The sequence below is a fragment of the Diadema setosum genome, chromosome 14, assembly GCF_964275005.1.
Source record: "Diadema setosum chromosome 14, eeDiaSeto1, whole genome shotgun sequence".
Taxonomy (NCBI): domain Eukaryota; kingdom Metazoa; phylum Echinodermata; class Echinoidea; order Diadematoida; family Diadematidae; genus Diadema; species Diadema setosum.
The window spans coordinates 32895252-32922448 of NC_092698.1; the positions used below are offsets into that span (position 1 = coordinate 32895252).

A 27197-nucleotide genomic window follows, 5' to 3' on the forward strand; every position below is an offset into this window, starting at 1 on the left:
TACTCATGCAGTCAGCCAAAATGCTACCTAAGTGGAACATCATGCAAAGTATTTTCAACATTACAATTCTTAGAACTGAGGTCAAACATTCATGATGGTATACATCCCAGAATAATCTTTTTGAAATGCAGACAAACAATACGTAAAGATATAATACACTTCGATCATTATGAGTTGACAACATATCTTCACTTTGGCATTATATGCACATGTGAAGTACACAACTCCTTAGCAAAAAACATTAAATTTGAGAATATTTCAGTGTGTGAGGATAGCAACTAATACAACTAAACTTTCCCTTTTAGCTTAAAGTTAGCTGCAAACAATTGAATTTGCAACCATTTCCTGAACAGTACCAGACTGAATATTTTAGAAAAATCTAAATGGTACAATGGCATCATAACTTACTTTTCAAAATGATAACTGAAGCTCCACAGATCCTTTTGAGGTCATAATGATTTACCATTGACATGTCTCATGCTAATTCCTGCAGCTGGATGAAAATTTGACCATGTGCATCAAAATGAAAAGGTTCAAATTACATCACAAATCTTTATGATGGGCTCGCAGACACTTGAAAGTGGTTGCCTCTTGAATTACATAATTTTGCAGCGAGTTGATGTGGAATGTTTTACCATTGTCAAAACAAAATTAAGTAGATCATAAATCTAGGCTAGTTCTGTCACTTGACAATGAATGCCTTTCTGTACATGAACATGTTGTGATTATTCCCTCCCTGTCAAATACCCTTCAGCAGTGCTAATTACTGTAAGACTCATTAGATGTAAAATTACATCTAGCATTGCATAACTGTTGATAAAATTTGCACTCATCACAACAACCCATGATATTGGTGTGTGTCTAACCACAGTGATGTAATGCTTGCATAACAGTTCAGGGGACGAAGGTTACAAATGGACAGACACATATAAGTAGAGCTCATTGATATTTGCTAATAAAACACGAATTCAACTTTTTGTCTGGTGAGTGACTCAATTTCATTGTCAATATCAAGAGTGCCAGGTCATCTTTTTCTTCCTCTTCTTCTTCATTTCAAGGGGAATCAATTGTCAATAAACCTGAACTTGAATTATTAAGTCACACTTTTCAATTGTTTTTCATCAAGAACAATTCATCACCTAATCTCTTACAAAAGTACTAGATTCTGGACCAAAGGATTAGTCACAGTCATCTGGTGCTTGAGATGAGTTTGATTTCATTGATCATAGAGATTAGTGAGAGTGATAGTTGATGTTGATCAGAGTATTGTAGCCATCAATCAATCAAGAACACCCGCATCCACGTATCCAATGGTGACACTCGTCAGCACGTTGAAAAGTCGTGTTGAAGCAATACCCGTTTGCCAGTACAGGACAAATCACTCTGGTGGCATTTCAAATAGTAACCAAGAATACCAGTCCCTGTGATTTCACAGATGCAAGGGACCTTGGTAAAGATTCCCTCAAGATGCAGTGAAACCAAGCTTGCAGTCTTCGATGAGATGATAACTCCCACTCTTCTTGGTGGGCATCACTGGTTGCCATGGCAACTCTTCATCTCACAGGTTTTGTCATGCCCATAGATTACTTAAGGGTCATGCCATCTCCTGTATTGGGGATGCAAAAAACAGAAAATAATTAAAAACCACATCTAGCTTAAGCTTTTTATTACAATATCATTTAACCACATCAATGTGGCCATCAGCAAGGTCAATGATATGGCTACATTACATGTACCTGAGCTTATTTTGATCAAAATTCAGAAAACATGCACAATATTGCAATAATACAATAATCTTTGTACATGATTAATGTGGGCATACTGTCTCTAGATGGAATAAAATAAGACTTTCAGCTCAGTCTTCTCTTTGCAACATATTCAGTAAAACAAGAAAACAAAAATCATTAGGATGTCACAGTAATATCTTGGCCCATAGTGGTACAAACATAACCACAATGAGTCAAAAGGAATTCAATACTGGATGAATTGAAAACCTAAAAACTCAGGGAATTGTTTGGGACTATCATTCTCATGACTAAAATATGCCTTTCAGTATTAGTACAAGAGATTTCTGGTCAAAAAGCACTGAAGAACAAAATATGTTTATTTCTACACAACATAAAAGGTGATTTATAATACATTACTTCTTTATGCAGGCATAGTTAAAGTTATGCCAAACCAGTCAAACCTCAATTAACATCACATTCCCTGAGATGAAAGTCTCAGCTCCTTGAATGGCATTGATTAGCAAAGATCAATTATCAAATGAATATATCATGATAAATAAAATCTAACCTGGACTAAGAGCGAAGGGTGAACCGTTTCCTGAATGTCGACTCCAAACATCTCCTTCCAGGGCTCCTTAATGACAGCTAAAAGTTGATCCAAAGACTCCGGGGAGAAGGTGCATACATCCCACTGAGACTCCTCACCAGTGTCCTACACACAGATGAGCATAAAGTTTAGACAACAGTCATGACTAAAGAAAAACAAAAAACTAACAAACAAAAAAAACATCTAACAAAACAAAAACAATAAATCTAACAAAAAAAATAAAACAAATAAAAGAAACAAATTGTCGGAGAGCACAGACTGACTGACATCCAGATGTGTTTGTAGATTATTTGAACAATGTCTGCCTCTTGAGGAGCACAAATCAAATAGATTCAGCAGTGTATACATGGTATAGACACCTGGTATATGGCCAGCCCTAGTCAGTTGGGCATGCCCAGAGTCAAGTACTTCAACTTCATCATCTTTCATCAAATATTTTATCTTGATCATCTTTGTATATAGGTACTTCGCACGAGAGTAGCCCTTTAGCCAGTGCTCTCTGTTTGGGCATATCGCTCAAAGAAACCATATGTACTACGCCTTAAATCTCTGATAAATTATCATATTTCGAAGGCATCTCTGGACCAGAGTTAGGGAGAAAAAACATCTGGGAAAGGCCATTAACATTTAACACCAAATTTTCTATCACTAAAAATTCTTCACTTTTGAAGCACATGTGAGATATGGTTTAAAATCATGACATGTGTTATGCTTATCTGACATGCCTTCATTTCTTTGGGTCCTCACTTTCTTCTAGAACAATTAATATTAAGATAAACATTCATTACCCCTTTTGTTAATTATTGTATCCATTATGTTTATTGTTATATTTGTTAGTCATTTGTTTGTATTTTGTATGTGAACTGTACAGCGCATAGAGAAGCATGTGCTTATCATGCGCTTTATAAATGTACTATTATTATTATTATTATTATTATTATTATTATTATCATCATATTCTGCAAAGGAGGAATGTATATCCTCATAATATAAGACTTTGTGACTACAATAGAGGCAGGCACCATCCACAGAAGGTATATCTCACCTCACTGAAGAATGAGATTGTCACGTCGGTGGTAGAGTCCTCATAGAGTTCCTAATAAGACCAAAGAGTCAATTGGAAAAGTTCATTGTCATGCCATTATGTTTTAAATGGAACACAACAAATTGCATCTCTACAAATGAACAATGTTTCTTCATCAGCTCCATGTCATATCTGAAGAATTATGTTGATCTTGTGATAATGAATTTGGGATTCACTTCAAATGGGGACATTCCTTGACAATTTCAGTGTAAATGGAAGACAGGTTTCATATGCTTCTACAATGGAGGTAAAATATGGCAGAAACACTACCATTACTGATTTACTTCCTCACTCTCTGGTATACTATACTTCAGCAGAATTCTGCTTTTCAGTAGATGTTTCATTTTGATTTTAATACCTTAACATCCACACAGTGGATGAAACCAAATGGAAGTATTTGTTGCTGCTGTTGTTATTGTGACTATCTACAGATGAAGTAAATTCAAGATTGTCTTGAAATCACATCACCCAGGTTAAGGTAATGATCCATCAGGCTCCATACCTTCATTAATTTGTGGTTTATGTCATTACTTTCTAGCATTGCTTGCATGTGTACTCAAAATTTACAAGTTAATACTTAAGGTATTGCAGTGTCCAGTGTTCCATCACATTTCTTCTCACTGTATTTTGTAATAATTTTGTGACTTGCTTTGAACACTTATTGCACTTGCGTTTCCTTGCACGGATCAACTCAGAACAACTTGTGCTCAATGAGTCTTCCTCTATTGAGGTGAATAATATACAAACAAGAAATATACACTTGCCAGTCCTGATATATCACAGATCTTGCGATGACCACATGGGGTAAACTGTTGACCTTTGACCCCTTTCTTATTCTTGAGGGTCATGGGATAACAGTGATTTTCTTCCATCAGATACACATCAGTAGCAGTCACTAGGACACCTACTTCTTTGACTTTTACTGATGTGCCTAGGTCAGATATGAGAAGATAAAAGCCAAATCACTCCTGTGTTCATGAAAAGGCATACGAAACAAGTTGTCTCATGTGAATTAGTCCAGCATCTTTACATGATATGACAATCAGGGATACTTTTGAGAAAGAAATTGCATCAAGGTTTGATTTATCTTGAGGCTTTGATGAGTTGTCCCATCCCATTTTTCCCACAGATTCTTTACAAGAATATCAGATAATCTGTATAATATTATTACATATACTCGAACTACAAAGAGTACAATACTCTCTAACTTGATAGATATCTTGTGCCATACCGATATGCATTCAATGCATTGAATGTATTGAATGTACTGAATGTTTTGAATATATTTAATGCAATTACGATTTATTGAATGCATATTGCTATGACAGAAGATACCTAAAGTCAGCAAGTATCGTACTCTTCATACTTTGAGTACAAATATATAAACAGATTATCTGGTATTCTTGTAAAGAATCTGTGGGAAAAAGGGGGTTGGGCAAACTCACTAAAGCCTGAAGATAAATCAAACCTTTATGAAACTTCATACCTGAAAGTACCCCTGATTGTCACATCATGTAAAGATGCTAGACTAGTTCACATTAGACAACTTGCACTACATGCAGCAAAGCAACCTCCTGTGCATTTAGCCACCACAAATATTGCATGCACTGTATATGAAAACATACTGTACATGAATAGATCAGACATTCATTCTCTTACACAGTTAGCATCTTTTAACACTTTACTACCAGTGGGAACTTTGCACATGAGAATCTAGTGTTTTTTGTTTGAACTCTTAAAACTTTAGCCTAAAAAGGCTATAAAAAAAAGGAGATTTTATGACTGTTAGTTTGCTTGTTTGGTTTTACGTCCTTCTTCAAAATCACCCAATGCACTAACCTTGCTTGCTTGTGCTCGCTATTTTCAGCTGGGCAATGATGTACACGGAGATCTGGGGGTCCACCTCATAGCTGGTGTCCCCAGTGGCCTGGGGGACAAAGACCTCACTGGTGAGGTTCAGCAACGTCTGTGGGTTCTCCCAAACAATGCCCTTGAACTTTTTCCTCCATGTTCCGGCGCTCAGAGTATCTTTGAGAGAGAGTAGCACAGACACACAGAAAGACACAGGAAGACAGAAATGGAGTGAGAGAGAGATAGAGAAGGAAAATATATATTTGTATGTTAGCCTTTGAGGTATGCAAGACATTCATACTGGTAGATAATACATAAACTGAGAGAGATAAGGAGATGTAACAGGAAATTATACAAATTTACACAAATACGTAAACAACCAATACCTATCTTCACTACTGTCTTGCAATGTCTACCCATTTTGATCTTCTGCAGTTACTTAATATTTTGCCACAGATACAATTTCACACCTTCATGTTTTCTAATGTTGTTAAACACTTGAAAATGAAATTTCTGATGATCTCAAAGTGGCATATACACATTTCTCATGGACAAGAAAACCAAAACTTCTAGATGACATTTTGGACATCTTTATGAATTTTGATTGTTGCACTCACTGGCTGCAGTGTTGGTAAACTGCCTGGTTCTTTTCTTGTGTCCCGTCACAATGGTGTAGAGGGCTCCCTCCGATGAGAACTCAAATTGGAGACTCTGACTGCCGAGGCCTAGGTGTATCCTAGCGAGATCTTTAACTGGGTGCTGGGACCGCTTCGCCAGCCAATCAGACGGAGTCTCACTGAAGGCAACCAAAAAACATTCACTTCTTACAAGTTATTTCATTCATTACATCCTTTAATTCAATTATCTATGAAAATCAATATGGTTGTAAATTTATGGTCACATTTTTTGTAGTGTGTGGATTGAACTATTGCAATCTACATTTATTAATACAATGTTTGAAGAGGCTCTATGCGACCTATATCAAAGCCTACCTATTGTCTCTGGATGTTCTTGTATTGACTAAAAAACACCACATAGATTTATAGGCAAACATATGTATGTGATCATCAATCAATACACTGAAACTTTTTCAGCAATTATTTGAAAACAACATCAAATAACACCTGTCAAGACATGTTGAACAAAACAAAAGGCACTTTAAAAAAAAAGGAGAAGAATTTTCAACAATCTATATCATCAAATGTTATTCTTAACTCCTTTTTAGACCGCCCCCTAAAAACTGCCACTGACATTGCACAAACACAGACTCCTGGTGGAATTGAAAGAGTTAAGATAGCATGTACGGCTCAGCACATTGTTTTCGTGAAGGTACCACACAGGAAAAGGACATTGGCAGATCTTTGCCACGGTATGAATGTGCCCTTGAAAACAGTTATCAGTTTTGTGGTGCAATATGCATACATCTGCAATAGTTGCCTTGGCAACAGTGTCTTTAAGAGACAGTTGCCTTATTTCATCACCAACGAGAGAGCATACTACACCACACAGGTGGAAGGAGATTTACTGCAGACTCAAGATGGAGAACCAAAAGGCATCCATTTGATAAAAACCAAAGATTTTTCAGATGTACAACTGGTATTTGCACAGAAAAGCATTGTTCCAGTCCTTGTATCAACCTTATGGCAGCAGGTGTAGAAATAGTGAGAAACTTGCAATCTTATGAAGTGCTGCTATGTTTCAATTGTAACATTAGTTACATAATGCTTTCCAAGTAGAATGCTTTACACAAAGTATTTCATAACAAGGTGCACGAAATCAAACACCTTGTGTATAATTTATGAAGGTCTGTGTTAGAGTTAGTGTTCTTCTGGAAATCTAATTTCTAATCTGGCATGTTAAAAGCTGTAATGATTGCTTAGCTCTTTACTTTATGCCAAATGACACTTACAATTCATGTCCAATGGGATCAAAAGAGAGTGTTTGCAAATCAAAGTAGCTATCATGAAGCAAAGAAAAAACAAAGCTAATTTACATCTACTCCTGCTGAAATATTCTTATCAGCAGTATAACACACAACACACGCACACACACACACACACAAAAAAAACATGATTATCATAAAATCTGTTTACACAAAATGAATTCGTTTTCTTTGATCTAAGGTATGTACTTTGGTTTTTACATAAAAATATAATACGAGTATCTCTCCTGGTAAATTCTGTTACATTCACTGTAAAGCACTCATGATATATGGTCATGAATGATGTTCATACACCAAATAAATAATCTATAAAGATGTGAACTTATTCTCATGCCAAATAACTCACATATAACTCACAGGTGATGTTTCACTAAGTGATGTTTCACTAAGAAAATGTTTGACATTCCAAATCAGAAGTAGATGAGACTATTTGCATAGATTGTACTATGTAAACGAAAGATCAAACAAAGAGCTATGAACAAACCAATGATAGTAAACTTCATAATTATGCCACTTAATTTTGTAAACAACAACAAAGAGCAGCGTCTTTTACACTCAAATATTTAATAAGTTTGCATTTGTATGACTGAAATCAAAAGAAACAAAATGATTTGCCAATGTCAATGTGCATGCATACTGAAAACCTCCTTTACAGATGCGTGAACAAAGTTATGTCGATGATGTGCCAACATGTTGCGAGTCTCTTCCGAAATATGTGAGCATGCATATGCTGTGGCTGGTCGCCAAATAAAAGAAACTGCTTGCGGTTGGCAAGGGAAATGAACTGAGCAACTGATTTATCACAATCACTTACACTCTACATCCCTGAAGACTCTGCAACAGCTCATTCCTGGTACAGAGATCAAGAGTATCACTGAATCTGATATATGACAGCAACAATCAGTCACCTGAAGTCCACAGGTGCAACTGACTCTAACAAGATTTTAAATCAACTCCACTGAAACCCGCCATGTCCAGGAAAAGACATTTCTGTCGTCTCATGTGGTATCGCCTTATTATAAGTTATGCTATTCACTGTTGAGTCAAAAATTCTCTCTAATTTGGGACCACTGTTGGTTGCATATAATTGCTTGATTCACTTGCAACCTTTTAACAGACTATCAACTGCTAAATTGTTATCTGAGTATCAAATTAGCAACACATTGTAGAAAACTGAAGTTCCCATTTCTCTCTCAAACTAGCGTTTTGTTTTTAATTACTATCTGACTTTGTGATAAATTTATGACTTCAACCAGTTCCAACCGATTTAATGCCAATTTAAGGCTGCAAGGACAATCATCTTTGCAGCAAATATCCCAAGGACTTGATTGGTAAAGGATGATGAGACAAACTATCGATCTCAAAATCATTTGGATGCAGTCATCTTTGGAGCAATCATATCCAAACCATGTGAAGACTTTGATATGTTTGTCTCATCAGCCAAAATTAGAAGTTGATTAATTGCTTTATATCACACACATGTTCAGAATTTCTTTTGTGTGTGTGTGTGTTTTATTGTTTTCACAGACTCCATTTAGATCTAGTCTGGGCTAGCAAGGTCCATCAGTTGAAGACCAGCTGTGTGTTTGGTAAAAAAATTTCAAGCACTGCAAGCTTTATGACCCAGCTGATGTCATGATGCACAAGATGCACAAGACAGATATATGGAGGAAGCCTTGACAGAAGTCAATTCATGATACTGTAAAAGTAGAAATTTTCACCCATTTCGCATAACCAGAAGATGGCACAAAAATAAAAGCATACAAATATCATTGCATGCCATATGTTCCAGTACATAATGACCCGATTCTTCAGAATAAAAAGCATGCCATATTCATCTTACCCAGCTGCATGCAAAAAAAAAAATTACTCACGGAAACTATCCACTTTTACAGTAGATACAGCACTAACTACAATGAGTAGATCACTGGGTTTGATGGGGAAAAATCTATATGACTGCCTTTAAACTATTTTTAAACTTTATGTGGGATATACTTGCATAGATCCTTACACATATAATGTAAGGCCACTCCTGGTGTTGAGTTTGCTACACCCCAGTCAGCATAAGGCATCGCTACTCTCACTGATGGAAAATTACAAAAGTCTTTTAAAAGTGCATTACAAGGATGGCGTGTGCCTCTCACAGGCAGAAATGTTCATTATTACATCACGGGTATAAAGTGTCCAATTCATCACACATGGGTCCTACATGATAACTTCACTTGGAAGGTTGGAAACAACCCCAATTTCATCTGATCACTTGACATCTCAGAAATCAGTGAGACTGCTCATTATACAAATGATGAGTGTAATGCGTACCAGACTAATATAACTTCACAAACCTTTCTTCCCTGACAATTTTCAGGAAATACAAATTCTCTGTTGAAAGTACCACCAGCCCATCGTAGTTTGTCTTCTTGTTGATCAGCCAGATGTTACCCTGGAGGAAGAAAACACAAACAAAACAAACAAGAAAGTAAAGAGATGAAAGTATTAGTGAAAACCTCATCTGTTACCTGTTCAAAATACATTTTTTATTTCAAATGACATGCCTAATGAAGGCTGAACAAGCACCAACAACAGACATAAAGGTCTAGTGCTCACCTGAGCAGTGCACTTTGCCTTTATGGCACTCCACCTGATACAAACTATTTCAAATATCTTGATAATCCAGGATTACTGCAGGTTTCTTCGGCAACATCCTCTTAATTTTGGGTATTTTGGGCCCTGCCATATAACCCCCCCAGTGCACCAAACAAAACTATGATTAATATAATAATATTAAAACTATGATTCCCTCCCCAAATAATGATTGGTGCCAAGTTTGGTCGAAATCTGAGTAAAATCATCCATAACTATTGTTTTTCTATGAGAATTAACTACATGTTTTGATTTTCTAGCAAACAACAAATTCACTTCATATGTATTGGTCACATCACAGAAGTGATCTACAGGCTATAATAAGATTGCATGACTGATCTTCATTGTAAATTATTACACACCAGTTTTCATACATAACACGTATTCAGCATTAAAACCAGGAAACAAACTCTGCCTTTAAAATACAATGTTCTTCCTCAGTACTCCAGATTTCCTAATTCGTTGCATACAACATACATCTATCAATAGACAGCCCTGGATTATAGATCAAGTCTAAAGACTTCACAGCTTATGAAAGTAAAACTACACAGCACAAGTAGTGAGACTTGCCCTAAGGATACATGTGAGCTCTTCGTCATCACCAAAGACGGACATGGACAGGAACAGCTTGAGGCGATGGTGCACATTACAGCAGTCCTGTTCTGCCATCTCCAGCATAGAAAGTTCTGTCACAGAGGCACTCAGCTGGGAGGCTGTGTTTGGTGAGTGGGGGAATGGCTGCTCAGCCGGGGTGGTTACATCACTGTGGTTCCTCCCATTGATGTCATTAGGGGTGTCTGATCCAGACTGTGAATTGTATACGGCCAGGAAATCCTTGCTATTGTCCGACGTCTCCTGCCGCCGGCGGATGAGGGGACTTCCCATCCCGGGCTGATTCCAGGAACCGTGGTGCCCTCCCTCAAAGACGTTGTCCGAGGTAAGACTCAAATTTCCAGCGCTGGAATTCCTAGGGAGCGTCTGCGCACTGGCGCTGCTCTGAGGCTCAGCCTCACTGATGACAGCGATGTCGCTCTCATTGCTGTCCAGTCGTCCATAGCTGACGGCATCCGGCGCGGCATCCCTCTCTGACTGAGTGCCCCGTAAGTGATAGGCATTCCCAAAGTCCATGCTGTGTTGGGATACTGCCTCTGAGTTGTCTAGGACAACAATGTCATCCTCGCTATACGTGTGATTTGGTTGATGATTTCCCGCATGTTCATCAGCACTTGGAGCAGTTGGAGTTCGGTCTTTGCTCTGATCCTTTGAATTTCCATACACCAATTCCCCAACCTCATCCCCACTGTGCGGTGTACTTCCCTTTTGAGGGGTCAAAGTCCTTGGGTCTCCTCGTCTGACCGCTGCTGGAGAGTCAAATGGACTAGCAGCAACAAAGTGGATGGGGGTTGGTGGTCCCGAGGCTTCCCTACTGGACAAACTGCCCGCATCAGTTGGGCAGAGGGAGTACCTATGGCAAAGACAGTAAGACAAGCTAACTCATGGATTCATACCAACAGATGATTCAAATTCCACGATGCCATGTATCCCAGACTTCATAAACCCTATACAAACATATTGCTTTGGAGATCTTGAAAATGTAGCTCACTGCTGGATGCAACAGTCAACAATTAGCTACTGATTATGGTATAACACAATTTATATCTCTTTGCTCTTATTGGTATTATTCTATAACTTGGCTTAACCCAATTCCTCTGGACCAGACACATATCCTCAGAGACAGCAACATAAAGGATGAAGATATAAGAATTTCACACAGACATGCACAGGACAAGGGCTGTGAAAGATATATATACAAGATTATCATGTTACTCTGGGTAAACTGGTGTTCCACACACAAACAAGGCCATTGTGCATGTAGTGAACATATCATGCAGATATTCGGCCTTATGTACATGTACATGATACACAGAACAAAACAAGTTCAGACAGATGTACAATTATCTAAACATTACATATCAGCCCAGAGGTCAAGGATAGGTCAATGTTAAGCATTTCCCTGTCACAGCATGCGAGTGGTTGCATAGAAGGGCATTCCATGTACCAAGAATCCAAGCATGTGTATGAATATGGTCATTATAGGAGTGACTGCGATTGTCCATGGTAGGATCATGCAAACTGACGAGAGAGACACACACACACACACACACAAATCAGTCGTGACTAACCTGGTAGGATTAGTGCTGGCCAACTCTTGGTTAGACCTGGTGGGGTTAGATGGACAAATAGAGCGAAGCAAAAGAGTGCACACTACGTGACACCATGACAGATTCAAAACCAACAGAAAAGAATGACAACCAATCCAAAACAGAACACAACAAAAAGGAAGCTTTGACACAAAAATAAAAACAGGATTAGTTTTTGATAAGGATTACACTGGCATGGTTGTTACAGGAAATGAGTAGCAGTTTGTAATCTGAATAAATACAGCTCTGAACTTCTGATAATGAATGTACTGAATCAATGTCAGACATGATATAAAGTGATTAGTTGATGTGAAACTGATATACAAATAAAGAAATGGTTAAAATTTTTAACAAGCAAATGGCAAGTAATATACCAGCCAGCCAACTAGTACATTACTTAGAATATCTTCCAAAATAATGAAAACAAACTTCGTTTGGCGGGGGTATAAAAAGAAAGAAAGAAAAGAAAAACTATGTACAAATCTATGAAAAAATACTACATCATTATGGAAATTAAGATTGGTCTAACTACAGCAAATCAACTGTTATCCACAGTCGACTGGGAAGCCTCCAATTCTCTCATAATCACTATATATATTATCAAAGAAAACATAGCCCTTCTTTTACCTTTTCATGAAGCTCAATGCTCAAGACCACCACCCAAAGACTGGCCTATTATCCTCTCTGCTAAAAGGATTTTTTTTTTTTTCCAATTTAATTCTATCCATTACACCAAATACAAGCCTACTGGACTTAACTATGCTCAGAGGAATACATGGCCAAAAAATTACTTCTTAGTTAAATCTTGGGGACCTTTGCCTTTGACCTTTAACCTTTAATCATTACCATTTCATACAAGTAATTGTCTATTTCTACCCTCCAAACTAAATTATATTACCACTGTACATTACAATGCGATGATGAGATGTGGGACAGAATGACAACTGGAAACATGTCTCCTGCCTTCTCGGCAAAGGCATGAAGAGAATTCTCACTTTCAGTAATTCTAGGTTTCCACACATTTGTTGTACAAATTTTCATATTCTGGGTCAAATGTATGCTGTACAAAGAAGCCTTCATTTATTCAAACTATTGCAGACTGGAGGCTTCCCAGATGAGGGGGATTAAACGAGAAATAACTGATAAATTTTGATATTCAGCCAATGCAGCTGAAAGTATTTCCAGCAACGATCATAACAACTCTTATTCTTATCTGACATAAGAATGGTATGGCATTGACATGTTTCGGTACTTGGTCCTAGTGCAGGGAAGGTGATATGAACTTGAGCCATCTTGATTTATCAGCAGCTTCTTTTATTGTGTTTACTTTAGATAATGAAAATGAAATTGTTTCCTCTGGATCAGGTTACCAATTTTTCCCTTAACACTGTGAATCAGCAACAAAACAACTTGCACTGCTTGGCCATAGATACATCTTCAAACATGGAACGTCCCCAGAAAAAAAAATGCATACAGTTTTGAAAGCATCTTTGATTTCTAAAGTTAATATCAAACTAGAAATGTCGCTACGGCGACTGGTGTATGCCTCCGCCATAATACATGGTTCTCCTAATAGGTCTATAGTACAATGTCTTGACAATGTGTGATGAAAGTTTCACACAACTGGCAAAATATTAAAATGACAGGTTTGCCACAAATGTGCTGAATGTTCACTTTCCTAGAACTAGGTTTAATTGGATGAATGATTAAAACGTCAGAGTGCAGGTATATGGGGGAACTGATGATTTTTACTTGACTTTTGACCCTTTTATAAGTTTATGCATTGAGTAATTTTCAAGGTATTGAGAAAAAGTATAATTTCAGTATCAAATGGTAAAATAGTATTATCTAAATCTGGCCTCTGACCTTTGACCTCACAGTTCCAAAGAGAATCACTGTTAGGTAGAACATGCATAAATATGTAAGTTTCATGATAATACCTTGAGTTACTTTTGAGATATGGAGGAAGAAGTGCAATTTAGCACTTCACTTGACCTTTGACCTTTTGACCTTTGACCTTTTGGCAAGAAACTTCCCACAGAATATATATTAGGTTATACATGCATACATCAAGTTAAAAAAAAATCCTTCAGGCACTGCATAAATATAAGGAAAGCAGTGATATTTTGAGGAGTTGACCTTGACCTTTGACCCCTTGACCTTTGACCCATGACCCCCAACTTCCCTAGATAATCACTGCCCATCGGTACATGCATATAAACTAAGTTCGATGAAGATACCTTGAACCATTTGCGAGATATGGAGAAAAACATGAAATTTAAACCTTTTTTTCACAAAATAACCTGTGACCTTTGACCTTTGACCCCGTGACCCTAAAATCCAAACAAAGTATTATGACCCCCAGGATATACCCTCATACCAAGTTTGATGCAAATATCGGCAAAAACAAAACGGGACGGACGGACGTAAGGACGGACGGACGGACGGACGACCCGAAAACATAATACCTCCGGCCACTTCGTTGCGGAGGCATAAAAAAAGAAAAAAATGTGAAAAAGATAACATCAAATGAAGATGATTACTGATAGCAGATTGAGGCTCATTTTGATAACTTATGCTGTGCAGCAATTACATATTACCATATGCTGTGCAGAAATTACATATTTCCATAATAATAATTCAAGTGATGAGTTGGCTGACTGGCTTACACACATGAAGCCCATGTTACAGATAATACATAACTTCAGAATCATGATGGTCGCTACCTTTGCTTGAAGCCAGATGTATTTGTCGTCAGGAGCTCTTTAAGTTTTTCTGGAGGGTAGCTGGCCAGTTCGTCGACCGGAGTATGCAGCGAGTGGTCCATTTTGATTGTGGGATCTGGCAATCTGGATTGGAGAAGCATCGTATGGCATAGCTTATCAATGAAAAACTCTTGACATAAATGATGACAGTATCTCTGTTTAAAGTTCACTAACATGAACACTGACCTGTATTGAGGAAACTTTGGAACTGCATCAGACACGTGGTCCATGAAAACTAGAATGAATTCTAATTTGACAAATACATTCTTGCCATTTTTTGCCATCAATCTGATGACAAATGTGCAATCAGTATTTCATACACAAAGAATAACATGCATCATGTTATATATTAAAATGTAATGCTAAATGATTAACAGGTATTGCTGCATCATTGCATCAAAGGCATTTCCTTGTTATGCACCCATTAACCCGTTGAGGACGAGTCCCGAGTATACGAGGGCAGGGGTCTATGGGAAATGCGTGTTGTAGCACAATCAGTCCGTCCTCAACAGGTTAAACATTAACAGGTTTGATATAAATTGGCTGCAACACACACCATCACTCCATAGACCCCATGCACACAGTGAAAAACACATGTCTAGTTCATCACTGACAATAAGACATGCCAATCAAGTACACTTTAGTGATGTATAGAGAAATGGAAAACGGTGTGAGTCATCCAGCGATGGGTGGACAACAAACCTGAAGTCAGAACTCGTCCCACTGAGCTGCGATGAGGAGGAGGAGGTGGTCATCGAACTTTCCTTGGCTGGCGACGATGCATAGTCCTTGACTGGTGAGGGCGCCAGCTCCTTGGAGTGGTGGATTCCATTCTCCGAGGCCATGAGTGAGTCCTGGTAGGCGTCGCTGGCGCCATTGCCTAGCAACTTGGAGGATTTTGCCCGAGATTGGGCGGGTTCACTGGATCCGAGGGAGAACACGTCGGTGAAGGCCTGGATGAGGCTCGGCTTGTTGGATGGACTAACAAGGAGGGCGTCCTTTTCTCTGTGAGGCATGACACGTGCAAGATTGTGACTTTGCATGAAGAAATGTCATTGGAATACTGCTTGGAACGACTCAAACTTACTCTAGTTTGAATGGTTTACAGCTGATGCTTGGTATACTCAGCACACTCCACAGAATGTTATGTGAAATGCTATACCCTTCTTTTTTCTTTTTTCAGTTTTATTGGTTAGGAAAAGGTAGTTACAGTTCAATCACAAAATGAAAAAAAGGAAAAAAATACAAAAATAATATGCAGCAGGTAATACATCATGCAAGGTATTGCTACACCATTTTTGATATATTTGACTTATTTTGAAAAATCTTTCAATCCCATTTCACTTTGATTTTATCAATACCATTCAGGAGGACCTTTTTCAATATAAGGTGAATATTTTATTCATTTGTTAGATTTGACGGTAAAACACGTTGGTACACTAAACATATGCTGCTTACCGAAATGCATATTTTTCAATGTTAATATACATGCAAGGATAGGACAAGTTGGACACCTTGATTTCCATGGTGAAGAAGCTGCCATGGGCCTGGAGGAAAGGTCGATTGAAGCCACCGAGCCAATAGGGGTGTTGACCTCTGACCTTTTGGGGTCGTCAAGCTCCACTAACAGAGTGCTCCCACAATAGGGGCAGGTTGCCACTTCATTGACAGACTCAAATTCTGGGGAAAACACACACACACATTTTTTTTAGTTCTGATGAAACTCATCATGTCTCCCAAACCTTATATCTGTGATTTGGTGCTGTATCTTTCAATAATAAATGCTACTATTCATTAATGTATTTTAAGGTGGAGTAAAAAACAACAACAAACAAGCAAAACATATAGTGATAATAATAATAGCGCCTATTGGTATATCAAATTCAACTTTACGTTTTACAATGTGTCTGAGCATGTATCTACGTACAATCTTCACAATTCTGCACCTGTATGTAATCATGTGTACTTCAAGGACAAACAGAAAATCAAACTCAGTCTGGTGCAAAAGGGAAATGGACAGTGATTCCTCCACTCTGATGATCAAAGTGACCATTCTGTTCACACGGTCACTGACACTCACCACTACCACTCTCCTCCTCCGACTGCCAGTTGCCAGACCTCCTGGGTTTCTTCTCCACTCGCAGCTTGGCCTGGGTCTTGGGGAATTCACGGTGGCACTTCAGGCACTCCATGAACACAAGTTCCGCCTTGGCCCTGCTGGCTTCGTTCTGGGCCAGAACTGGTTCCAGGACTTGTATCAGAGTCTAGGATTGAATGTTTGTATTCCATAAGAGAAATTCATGATACAGATGCTTCAGATTTCAATAATCAGCAAGAAAGATTTTTTCCTCAAAAATTCTTTACATTTGAAAATTATAGATTCAATAACATTCACTAACTGACAATACACACTGCAGTTCTTTGTCTATTGGCTCAAAAACACAAATACTGTAAAACATGATATATTCGAAGCATGAATTTTTCGCGAATTGGAGCCGACGGCCTTTTTTGCGCCATGAAATTTTCGCGAACTGACACTGACATTCAATGGTTATAGTACAGACAAGAACTTTCGCGTACATTTTAATTTCGAGAATCTTCGCGCTCAAGAAATTTGCAAAATTAACGCGAACATTCCTCGATTTACAGTACACATACTCATGCACAAACGTTAGTAGATACTGTGTTACACAGAACTACCATCACTTGTAAATTGAATATACAGACATAGACATATGTTACACATCTCAATCAATTTAGAGGCTGATTTATCAATTTGCACCTTTCTTGTCTAGGCATTACTTTTTCAACAAAAAAATTAGGGCAAGAGAAGAAGAGAATTATAATTAAAATGAAATAAATGCACCAGGAAAAAAAAAAAAATGAGAGTGTGATAGTAGAGACATAAAGTGACAAAGAAAGGGAAGGATAAAGGAGACAGATGGAAGCAGTATACTGTTAGGAACGGAAGAAAGCTGTTTCACTATTCTGTGGTGCCATGGTACATATTTCTGACTGCTCAAAATTCACATATTTAAAAAGAGGGGGACTAAAAAGCATGGCCACTTCTATCAGAGTGTAATCTCTCCCAAAATGGAAGCAAACATTTGAGTGAGTTCTGATCTTACCTGGAAGCCGTCTAGGTCATCCATGATGTACTCTCTTTTCCTCCTGTCTCTGTTGATGTAGTCAAAGGAGAGGTTGACCACTGGGAGTTCTACCGAAGCTCCACTGGCCTCGTCCACTTTGCTCTCCAGCCCCATCTTCATTCTGACATTTGTGAGAAGATGAAATCAAGGCTTGCACTCAACACTTATGCATGCTATTATCATCCACGACCAGACACAATCAGTCAGGCTAGGATAATTCTATTATGATATTATTGCTCTACTCAACGTGATGTGATCCACAGAGGTCTGACAGTGTGTATTCTTCTCTTGCATCTTTCATCCTATCTTCCCTCTTTTCATGTCAATCTAATGAGGATCGTAAAGCTTTCATCAAGCGGCATATACTTCAAGAATTGCATTCTAACAACTATCTACATCTCTAATGTAAGCACATACGATGATGATAATTATGCATTTTTGAAACCAACTATCAACATTTGTACATCTCTGCACATACAATGATGTTGTTCATGGGTCATTTTTCCTTTTTGCTAAACTACTGTTATCATTAAGGTCTTTGACTTTAAAATATGGAACCCAAGACTCCCGTAGCTCTCACCCTTTCAGACTCCTGGTATCCAGGCGCTGCACCACCTTGCCGTAAATATTCTTCTCCTCGATAACAGACGGTTTGACGGTCACAAAGAGCTGCACCGGGGGATCCGTGCCCACCAGACGGACCAGGAATGGACCGCACAAATCTGGCTCATCTGTACAGGTGGCATGGAGAGGAACAAAGGCCATATGACACATTGTAACATCAGCCATTGGTTGTGATGTCATGTAACATAGCCTCATTGATTGGAAGTTGTCTTTGATGCTATATATCAGGTGACAGTGTACCTGAGAGACACACCCACCCTTGAAACAAACCACATCAATAGCCTTGTCATAATAGTTACTATGTTACTGCAAAAACATGAATAGCTTAAAAAGCAGACATAATACTACTGCATACACCGAATATTTCGCGAGGTTTTTATTTTCACAAATTTCGCGAGTCAGGTGCTATTCGCAAAATTAAAGACATGCAAAAATATTGACTCTGATCCCGATGTGAATGTGACGTATGCGTGTACACTTCTCCGTTCAGTGCAGGACTCCACGATCGCGAATTTAACCACTCGCGAAATCGTCCGGAATTCCGGATTCGCAAAAATTTAGACTCACAAAATATATGGCGTATACAGTATTTCATGAAAATACTTGTATTGATTTTTCACATTGCAGAGCAATTCTACACGATGTTCAAGTTGGCTTCGACAAAAATTTTGTTTGATTCGTAACTTCTGAACGTATCATTTCCTCAAACTTTCACCGATATGTTTAACAAATATTGCTGCTCTAAATCTACATTTATATTTGGGCTTTGGTTTCTTTTAATCAAATTCTCATGTTTTACACGATATAAAACAAAAAATGTATCCTGTGCATCAAAATACTGTCATCTTGAAATAACCTAGCAGCAGCTGGGCTGGGGGGGGGGGGGTTGTAATGGTTAAAGGCGCATAGTCCTGGTAGTGTAGAGGGCGCGGTTGATGATACTGCCGATCACCATTAGCATTGATACGAAGATTGCCGAAGTTGAGCTGTCATCAAGAGTAAAGCGCATAGGTGTTGCTAAGTAACATTGCCTTTATTGTCTTCTCTGCGCATCATGCTGTCTGTAGTAATGCCAGGGTGCGTGCATATGTGCTTCTTATTATGAAATCACAAAAGAAGTTTGCTAAAGCTGTCCCCCCTCAGCCAAATCATGAGCCGAACTGTGATCCGACCACTGACAACAGTGGATCGGACTTCTTCGGACTCGGGGGAAATGGGTCACAGCGTAAGCGCTAACGAGGAGCCGATAGCATAGGTTTCTATAGGAAACTTGCGCCGTGCGCCCGCATACGCATTTGACTAAACCACCGGGACCATGTGCCTTTAACCAACCAATCAACCAATGAGAGAGATGTTATGTGATGTCATCTTCACCTTTTCTTATTTGCACATGCGGTTGAATCCAACATCACTATTTTGGTGGAAAAAAATAAAAAATTGTGAAGAACTACAATTCTACTGCTTTCTCAGTCTACATGTGATTCTGATGGAACTTCTGTTTTGCTCATCTGGATTTTCCTCATTCATATAAATGGACTCAAACATGGTGTTGACTTGCATTTTGATATCCCTTACCATTAGATGTCTTGCCTGGATGCTCTACATCATTCAAATCTCCGTCCCTTATTCTCACTCGGAGCTCTGAGTCTTGCCTCATGAGCAGATCAATCTGCTCTGACGACTGGGCGTCGGCCGAGAGCTCTCCGGCATTGTCCTCCGTTGCCACAGCAACCCCTTCTTTTGAATCCGCATCTACTCTCGTTCCAGTCTCTTGTACGGGGCCCTGTGAATCTGACTCCACTGCTTCCGGGATGACGTGGACATCAGCTTTCACGATCGCCTTGGAATTTCTTCCTTGTCCTCCGTCCCCTTGCTTGTCGGGGGAAGCGTGTCCAGGTGTGGGGTCAGTTTCTTTGGCATCCTTGACCAATGGCTGCACTGGCTTGGAGACATCTTCATAAGGGTTCTGCAGGGCCAGGAGCCAATCTTTTCCATGCATCTTGCGCATCACTTCAAACTCCTTCTTAGCGTCGGTGCCAGGTGTGGACTTGGAGATGGCCGTGGACTTGGCAGCTGAAAAATTGTAGAAGGGTGAAGTCACATCAAAAGTAAGAAAGCCTTTGCATGACACAGACAATGGTACTCTCAATATGTCTGTGGTTTATTCCAAACTCATTTCCTGAATATTTAGCCTTAAAGTAGCATCTGCAGCCAGAATTGTAATATGACCTTAATTGACAGTGTCTGTCATTGAGTTATCAGCCTTGACAACTAGGAGGTGACTCATTTGAATTTGTGAATATTGCAAGATGACTGTCACTTATGCTGGTGACGGAGAGAAAATGTTGCTTAGATATCCTGAATTAAAACACTGAAACTACAAAACAAAACAAAAATTTATTACACATACAGGTGAATGTCATAGTATTGACATGAACAGTGGAGAGCAAATGAAGTCACTATGGGTAAGTTTTCTTGAATACAGTCTGCATAGCTAAAATCAAGAGATAAAGCCAAGGCAGCTTACCACTATCACTGGAGGTCCTTGACCGCCCCCTGGAAGAATGCTCGTCTGACTGCTCACTGATGGAGGCATTTCTGACCTTGAGGGATGACCGCTTGACCCTCATTTTCCTCTTCTTCTCACTCTGGTCCACGTCCAAAGACTCCTCCAGGTTATCGTAGGAACGCTCCGGGGACTGGTAGGAGGCGCAGAAGTTGTCGGAGATGTACTCCGGACAGACTGGCCTCTCCAAACTCTTCTTTGGAACCACCTGTGTGAAAGGTCAAGGGTCAATGGTTAAAGTGCAAGGCAATCAAGCTTGTGAGAAGCATAAATTATGTCTACATGAATAATTAACGGTGAACTGCACAGCTATATATCTGAGTAAGCTAATTGTGTGTATGGTGATAAGTCTGCTGTTTGAAAAAAAAAAAATAATGTGTGATTGCAAATTGAAATGCTTCCACGAACTTGCAGAAATTTATTCCACAAATCAATCCATTTTGCAAACAAATTATCATATATTTAATGTGACATGCATGTATACTTTCCTGATTCACACCTGACTTAAAGGGACCGTACAGTACTGGTTGAGGTGAGGATTCAGGTTTATAACATTCCTATGTGAGATAATGAGAAACCCCTTATGAAATATGAAAGAGCATACAATTCTAAGAAGGATTCAACATTTATTTGATGAAAACTGGTTTTCATATGACTGAGATATCCAAAAAAGTGATAATTATAAAAGGCGACAGGCCACGCCTTTTATTACAATCTCTTTGTTTCACCTTGTTTTTGGATATCTCAGCAATTTCAAAACCGATTTTCATCAAATAAACTTTTGATTCCCCTTAGAATTGCATACTCTTTGACATCTCATAGAGTGGTTTATGAATATCTCGCAAAACATTAAATGCTAAATCCTCACCTAAACCAGAACTGTGCAGTCCCTTTAAGTTTCCAGCAGAGTTTTGCACAACAGACATGAAGAATACATACAAATTTTGTTGTTTGCAGAGCAATACACAGACATTTTCTTACAATCTACAATTGTGCACAATTAGCTGACAAACGTGAGCACACATAAAAACTAAATGACAAAGTACAGCAGGACTTTCATCATACATTTTTATCAAACAGAAGGTAGTTTTTATGACTAGACAGTGAAAGAACATTTCTTGAAAGTCTGAAAACTGAACAGAGAATATCATCTTACCAGCAACTCTGCTTTGCTGAGAAGGAATTCATCAATGAATGTCTGGAAAACAAGAACAAAATTGCAAAATTCACACACAAACACACATTACATTCAACCGTCTTCAGCCTCAAGTTTACCACTTGTGAAAGAAAACTAGCATTCATATTCCATCTGTCCACATTCTTTGGTAAAAAACAAAGATAGCCATTGCAGTTTAGAAGTTGACCTCGCTGAAGACACTCCAAGATATGTACAAGATATGTAAAATACTGAGAGAATATACACTCTTCCTCCCCCTGAATTCACAATGACAATTCTTCATGTCATTCTTTTTAATTGTGCCAACTGCATCTTGGCACAACCATTTCACCATCCTTTCTTATTTTACTCATTGCTAGCCCTTCACAAAATGCACCTGACATTGCTTCTACCATATGCCCTTCAGAAAAGTTTATAGATCTCTTTTCTTCTGAGACTGATCCTGAAGTCTGTCAGAAGGATGATCCACTTTTCACACTGCTGTCTTTTGTCACATCCTTCCTTTGATATGTTTGTTTGCCACTCATTTGTTGATTTGGCAACATTTGACCAGGATTAGTGATCTACCTAGCCATAGGATTGGGGTGCTACGGTATGGTGGGGGTGCTACGGAATGATGGGGGTTCTAGGGCATGGTGGGGTGCCCTGGCCTAGCAGATGTACACTGCTCTCTTGAGTGGGAAAACCATGGATTCAAGCCCTGCCAGGACACCTGCATCCTCGAGCACAATGTTTCCAAACCATTGAGGTATATAAATGAGTACATGGTAAGAAGCACAACATTAAGCCTTCCTTTACCACAGACTTTGGACAGTGTGTGTACAATGCTATAGGGATTTTTGTGCCAATCCACAATCAGAGCATGAATACAGGTATGCAGCTGTAGTAGGGTTATTTACACTTGCACACCTAAAAGTGGCAGCAAGGCTGGAATGTTCCCCAAAATGTGGGGGGGGGTGGGCTGGTTAATTACCTCTTTTATGATAAGGAGAGTTACTTTCAATGATATTAAACACCATAATTACAAACAAAAATGGAGAAAATTTGTTGCAGCAGTACAAAGTAAGCCTTCATCCTAACAGAGACCAATTCTATACAGCATTCTACTGAGCATCAAGAAATACAGCAAACTCACCCTGACTTGAGCTGCCTCTGGTGCTAGGTATCCAGCCACCACAACCCTCCACTTTCCTTCAAATGTGAACGGGTTGCCATGGAAATACATCTGGGGGAGTGGAGGAAACAACAATGAGCAACATTGATGGAAATGCCCTCTAAACATGTGCTATGGTCACATTATCAATTCAAGTCTCAAACTAATAATTTGAGTACACACAATCTCAGCTTTACCACATTATGATGAAATTCCTTACTTCTGCAATTTGCAAAATGACTGTACCGCATTCCCTTTTGTACATCAACTAATGTGGGTGTCATGTAACATCTTGATGCTCTGACTCCGCCTAATGAGCTTGAGAAGAATTAAGTTCTGACCCTCTGTGTCCACTGAAAATGATTATGACTGAATACCAGAAGTCAATTATTCATCTATGAATGATTGAAAAGTAAATCTACAATTGTTAACATTTTGATGTCTTTCTACAGCACTCATCATCACTTCCACGACATCTCTTGCCACCCTCATCCCAATAGTTGCCATGGTTACTGCGCAGGATGCAGTGACACTCACATTTCTGAGGCTGTGCAGGTAGCCGAGGGAGAAGAGCTCGGAGGTGTCAAAGATGGCGTTCTTGGCCAGGTCCAGGGTCCTGAGGTCCTTCAAGTACTCAATGCCGGACAGACTCTCAATGTTGTTGCCGCGCAGGATGAGGGTATGGAGACGATTGGGCACCATGTCCCCCATGGGCGGGATGCGGGTCAGCTGGTTGAAGCTCAGGTTCAGTTGCGTGATCTCTGGTATGCTCTGGTGCACAACAATACAATTATTCACTTCTTTAGTACTGAGAATCATACTGTCATAATGCACATAATTTTGTGCCAACGCTTCAACCAGAGCAAAGTCTGAAATGAATCGATACTGATCTACAAGGCCCTATTTATTCAAATTCAACTGTCTCTTTATAAACCAAGCAAAAGTTGAGATGTTTGCTGTATGTATACACAAAAAACTTACACACTTTTGGGAGGTCAAAAAATCTGACACTAGCTATTCCTTAAATCTCTATTCACACTTATCAGTGTCCACACTTTTGTTGACAAACAGATCCTGGTGATTTTTACCTTGTGTATATTTTTTTGTAAACATTAAGTTTCCCATACATTCACAGAGTAATTATATTAGTTGCAATAACATATCAAAACTGGAGGAAAGAATGTTGTTATCACTTCACATGTCTCCGACTGACCTGTACTAGAGTCTGCACTGAAATTCCATACCTGGTAGTTAAGATATCCTCAACATACATATTTTATTAAATCATTTCATTACCTCTGCCAAGGGTGGAGGTTATGTTTTTGTTACTGTTGGTTTGTTTGTTAGTTAGTTTGTTTGTCCGTGTGCAAAAGAACTCAAAAAGTAGTTAACGGATTTGGATGAAACTTACAGGAAAGGTTGAGAATGACACAAGTAAGAGATGATTAAATTTGGGTAGTGATCCGAAAATTTTGCAGGAATTTATGAAGGATTTTTTATATTTTGGCAGGTAGGGTCAATGAACTTGGGAGTTCAAGCTGCACATTTTTGAGGTTTTTATACGCGCACTAAAGTGTGTGCTCCACTTTATGCTGTAGGGCGAGGCGCACCACGCAGCCGAGGGTTTATGACGTAATGAAGGCTTCTACATTGGGAAATCGGACAATTTTTCAGCATGTATACCCATGGGTGGAAATCACTGATATAATCTCTATGGAAGAGCCGAAAGAGCTTTTCCCCAGTGCTGGAGAGGAGAAAAAATCTCTTTGGGAAGAGCAAGATCATCGGTGGAAAGTAACTGCTTGGCGGAGGTCTGCGCTCTCAGAGTGCTTTTCTAGTTTTCTAATGTTCTACATTTTTACCTCTAAGTCACACTATGTGCAATTTCACACACTTTGTCATGCCTGCCAAGTTTCACATAATTCTCATGATTTATCATATTATTGTAATGTTTTATTTCAATATGTTTTCCTTTACATTTTGGGCCACAGATTTTATTCTCAGCCCACCATTACATGCAATTTCATGAATTTGATGGGCCATCAATAGAAAAAAGTTAATGCTGAGCCTTGACTAATACAAAAATTTTCCATTCAATGGAAAGCAAAATACAGTGGACTCCCATTATAACAAAGTCCTCGGGACTGGCAGTTTTTTTTTTCGTAATATTGAAATTTTGTTATAACGGAACAAATAAACAATTAAAAACATAGAGCAGATAATGCTGGGGCCTGAATTTTTATTTTTTTGTAACAGGGATTTCGTTATAACCGTGCTCAGTATAACGGGAGTGCACTGGATACACATATTGAAAAATGAATCAAATATCCTTGTGATGTCATTGAGGAATCATATAGGAAGTAGTACAAAGTAAATCCTTTTTAATTTGAAAGCAGTCATGCAAGCCAAATTAATTTAAAAAATAAAAACAAGCAGACATCCCTAAAGCAAGAACGAACTGAGGAAATCAGACAGAAAGAGGAAGTAGTAACGCCAGACTTTGGCCGTGCCAGCATTCACATGTCCCCGGCCAGCATTGACAAAATGGCTGTACATACCAGCTCAGTTTCCTTACCTCCAGGTAGTCTCTGGTGTGCCTGATGTTATTGTGACTTAAGTCCAGTGCCTTTAAAGCCGGCAGGAAACGCTGCAAGAAAGAGACGAAAGAACAACATGCTCATTTTATAGCTCTACATTATTTACTGTGCTGAGATGAAAGTTTTTATAGATCTTATCAGAATTGAGTACCAGTATTAAATATTCAAATATTTTTTCAATTTCAATATTAAATAATCTTTCAACTCGTACTGCAATTCAAGGACTTTTTGAAGACTTTTCTTGCCCTGTTTCTGTCAGTTTTATTGCCTTTTTTCTCACATTTCTCATAAAGAAAAGAGAGAACAAGAAAAAATGCACATTTTTTCTTCCAAACAGAGGAGTAAATTCAGATTTCTTACAGAAACGTGACGACATACATTGCTGAAATCTCACACAATGTTAAACATAATTTTCAACAAATTTCAAAAGATATCATTGAAAAAATTCAAGCAATTCTTCTTCATGATTTATCGATGGTCCATGAAAATCAATTGGATTTTTCAAAGCTGTGATACAAACTCTGCAAATAGGGAGTCCACCTAGTACTCCTACTTATCAAAATCAACACCATGACTAAAGAAGTAATGTTTCCATATACATCTACTTAAGTGGAGAGTGACACAACTTTTGGTGCTTGTTTTCCCAAACTATCAATTCCAGTTTCTGCCATGCTCAACGTCACAGTTAATCATGAAGAGCAAAATGAAAAAAAAAAAATGACGTAAATCTATGACGTACAGATCAAATGCAGTTGAGAAAAGTACTAAAAACAATATTTGTAAATTTTTGATGGATCTCAGCACATAAGAGCACAGGCAAGTTGTTGCTTGTTTCAAGAACTTGATAATTCAAATGTTATCTATGTGGAATATACATCATATGTAATATCAGAGAATTTGTATATTTAGACATTACTCCTCTCCAAAAGTCTGTCTGAAAATGCCAATGATACTGTCAACAAGTAGGCCACCAGTGGTAATGCCAGCATTCTGTATGAAATTCAGCAAGTTTCTCTTGAAATCAAATTTGTGACTACAGCCATGAGAAATGGAAGTGAACTTTAAAAATTTAATTCAGGTAAGCTGTATAAATACTTTCATCACTAAATTTCTG

General features: G+C 38.6%; 1 protein-coding gene across 1 annotated transcript in view; it reads right to left on the reverse strand.

Moving 5' to 3' along the window:
- Nucleotides 1–441: 441 nt before the first annotated feature.
- Nucleotides 442–27197, reverse strand: part of LOC140237484 (uncharacterized) — a 34367-nt gene continuing 7611 nt past the window's right edge. Inside the window, exons 5-24 of the mRNA XM_072317410.1 lie at nt 26062–26133; nt 24024–24257; nt 23469–23558; nt 22313–22354; nt 21118–21364; nt 20166–20663; nt 18547–18697; nt 17946–18087; nt 16898–17081; nt 16332–16497; nt 15520–15822; nt 14779–14901; nt 10422–11316; nt 9554–9651; nt 5887–6065; nt 5258–5446; nt 4183–4349; nt 3380–3430; nt 2296–2439; nt 442–1606 (exon numbers count right to left, since the gene is read on the reverse strand). Coding sequence (XP_072173511.1) covers nt 1595–1606; nt 2296–2439; nt 3380–3430; nt 4183–4349; nt 5258–5446; nt 5887–6065; nt 9554–9651; nt 10422–11316; nt 14779–14901; nt 15520–15822; nt 16332–16497; nt 16898–17081; nt 17946–18087; nt 18547–18697; nt 20166–20663; nt 21118–21364; nt 22313–22354; nt 23469–23558; nt 24024–24257; nt 26062–26133 — 3987 coding nt within the window. The 3' untranslated portion in view covers nt 442–1594. The remainder of the gene's footprint in view (nt 1607–2295; nt 2440–3379; nt 3431–4182; nt 4350–5257; nt 5447–5886; nt 6066–9553; nt 9652–10421; nt 11317–14778; nt 14902–15519; nt 15823–16331; nt 16498–16897; nt 17082–17945; nt 18088–18546; nt 18698–20165; nt 20664–21117; nt 21365–22312; nt 22355–23468; nt 23559–24023; nt 24258–26061; nt 26134–27197) is intronic.